Consider the following 2,823-nt stretch of genomic DNA (forward strand, 5'->3'; position numbering starts at 1 on the left):
TTATCGTAGCACGCTTTTGTAATACACTGAGAGACTGATGACGTTATTAATGTTGTCGTCATTTTCTGCTGCGGCTGAAAAGGTGAGGCAACCACAGCACAATACTGACATACCGTTCCAATTTGAAATCGGTACTTACATTAATAGCATGCTTATTAAAATTGGAACGCTGTTGATAGCATGCTTTCATGACGACACACCTAGCGCTGACAATAAATTTTGGAATACAGCCTAGGTATACCTTAAAGTGTTCACGGGATTTAAAAGCTGCTCGATTTCTGAAGTATTCCACGTTGAAGTCACGGGATAAAATTTTGACGGACGACCTGAGAAAAATTAAACACACAATAAACAGATGTTAAGTGAGTAAAATTTTTATTCGATACCGCCCATTTAGCTTTTAATCTTTTCGGAAGTTTGCTCTTTAGATTTATTTCGACAAAGCGTCACAGACATACAGCTCGGGGTTCTCGACATTCTGCCGGAAAATCTGAGGAGACAAGTGCAAAAGACATGGCATCAGAAGTAATCTCTTCCACTTTATATTACCTTTAATTATTATACGATTTATACTTTGGATAAATTTTAGATATGACACTCTGATATCTCAAAATGAGCAATTGAAAAAAAAAGTTAAATTGCTTTAGACGGCGCGATGAAACAGAAGCAGAAAGAGATATATTTGAGATTTTAAGATCAAGAAACATGATAGCGTGTCTCGTATCAAGTATTCCAATTAGTAATACGATCATGTTTCTTGGCTACGTTCTTTTTAACGCTAATAGCACTCGTAGTACTACTTCATCCTTGTTGTTTATTAAATGTTAAACAAAAACAAATAATACTCACAATAAACGCTGTAAGCGCCAAACTAAACGTAATCTTTCTTTATCGAGAATTCACGCGGTTATCGCCATTTCATCTAATGATGAATCAGTTATCGATATACGCATGATTACATTTGTTATGGATGAAGTCTCAAAAACGATCATATTGTGGCGCCCGTCTCCGGCGCGACTTGCTCTCGCTATGTTGAGACTCTAGCCACGCCGATCATTACTTATAAGATCATCTTGAGGAGCGACATCGGAAGAACGATCAACCTTTCAGGCCACGAGTTGTTTGGCGGCCTGTCAGATTTAAACATGAGCTTGGGTGCATGAATGGTTTATCTTGTACAAGTTAATAATAAACGGTTCTTTCGTTCTCAAAGGATCGAGAGAGTGTTTCTTTGTTTCCTGCGAGCACGTTACGCGAGTATACGGTTTCTCTACCGCAAAAGTGTGAAGCCCCATCTACATAAGTTGCAAATGCAAAACGCAAACGCAAACGCAGACGTTTCTCTCTTTCTTTTCTTTTATTTTTTGACGTTTTGTTCTTTTTTTTCTCCGCATTTGCGTTTGCGTTGTGCGTTTGCGACTTATGTAGATGGGGCTTGAATGCTAGTTCGCGAATGCGGAAATTCGAATGCGAGTTCGCGACCTCTTGACGCAACAATATTATGATTTGGCTTGAATTATGGATGATTCTTTATTTTTCCTTTCCGTGACTTGCGAGATACTGCGACGAAAAGTTGCGACAATTCTGAATATTCATAGTTTCAATTCTCCACCCCACGGCACCTCTATTCTGAATATTCACATTTAAGAAATGTCATTGTTACTGTCTAAGCGATAAATTGGTTACAACGCCAACTTCCGCTACGCGGCAAGTGTTATATCATCCAGCAATATGATACGCTAAATCGCTACACTGGGTTGAAGTGGGGAAAACAAACGACCTCAAAATCCGGAGGCTTGTCATTACGTCAGTACAATTAATACTGTGAAAGCGAAATATTTGTAAAAATCATTATTCGTTTTTCGTGATACGCGCGTGTTAAATAGTTTTAATATTATACCGAATATTAATTCATGTGTCAAAGAAATATAGTAATACTTGGCAGAAGCAAATATTGCGTCGGTAAAAAATAAAACAATTAAGAGGTTTAATTACAATCTGGTTACGCGCGAAAATAGACAAAGGATCTGTGGCTTTTCTATATGAATAACGTATTCGCTGGTCTCAGTAGTACAATGTGTCCCGGATCCTTCAAAAAAGGAATAAAGTAAGTTTGTAATCTAAAATCAATTTTATCAAATTATCAATGAATATCCTTATTGCTTAAAAATTTAAATTATGCAGCAAATGATATTTTTCAAAAAATATTTTCTCGGATACGTATATGTATATATAGCAATTAATAAATAACTTACAATGAGAAAAAAATTATTTTCTATTTGAGACTATAATTGCATAGTAAAAAATTATGGTTAGGAGCACCATTTTTTATAGTTATTATTATTATCATGTTAATAATAATAACCTTATATGTGTAGTTCTACCAAATATAAAAAAATTTTATTATAAATTATAATAATTTCAAATATTAATATAGTTAAATGTCAAGATATGACAAATAAAATAAATATTTTTATGCAGTAAATGCAACTGCAATTATAGTAAGTTTATAACTATTTTAAATATTATAACTGTTTTTTTAACATTTGCTTACTATTTGTATCGTAATAATAACTAAAGAATAAATAAACAAAAAATAATAACATCAATCATAATGTATAATCAGAATGCATTGTTAAAACAGCTATAATTTGCATGATTAAATTAATTATAATTTTATAGTTGTCCTCGAAATTCACTATAAATTTTAATTAAATTATGGTTATTTCAATTATATTTTTCTTTTGATGTACCGACATTTGATGTCTAATTGACGATCATTTCAATTACTAGATGAAATTTTATTAAATTCAGCTTAAGAAA

General features: G+C 33.1%; 1 protein-coding gene across 2 annotated transcripts in view; it reads left to right on the forward strand.

Annotated features, from left to right (window-relative positions):
- Positions 1-1,774: 1,774 nt before the first annotated feature.
- Positions 1,775-2,823, forward strand: part of LOC105450696 — a 10,951-nt gene continuing 9,902 nt past the window's right edge. The window contains exons 1-2 of one of the 2 annotated variants that reach the window (XM_011690652.1): positions 1,775-1,962; positions 2,019-2,107. In XM_011690652.1, coding sequence (XP_011688954.1) covers positions 2,043-2,107 — 65 coding nt within the window. In that variant the 5' untranslated portion in view covers positions 1,775-1,962; positions 2,019-2,042. Of the gene's footprint in view, positions 2,108-2,823 lie in introns of both variants that reach the window. The other variant, XM_011690651.1, reaches the window with a different exon arrangement.

The sequence above is a fragment of the Wasmannia auropunctata genome, unplaced genomic scaffold (genome assembly GCF_000956235.1).
Source record: "Wasmannia auropunctata unplaced genomic scaffold, wasmannia.A_1.0 LD336057.1, whole genome shotgun sequence".
Taxonomy (NCBI): Eukaryota; Metazoa; Arthropoda; class Insecta; order Hymenoptera; family Formicidae; genus Wasmannia; species Wasmannia auropunctata.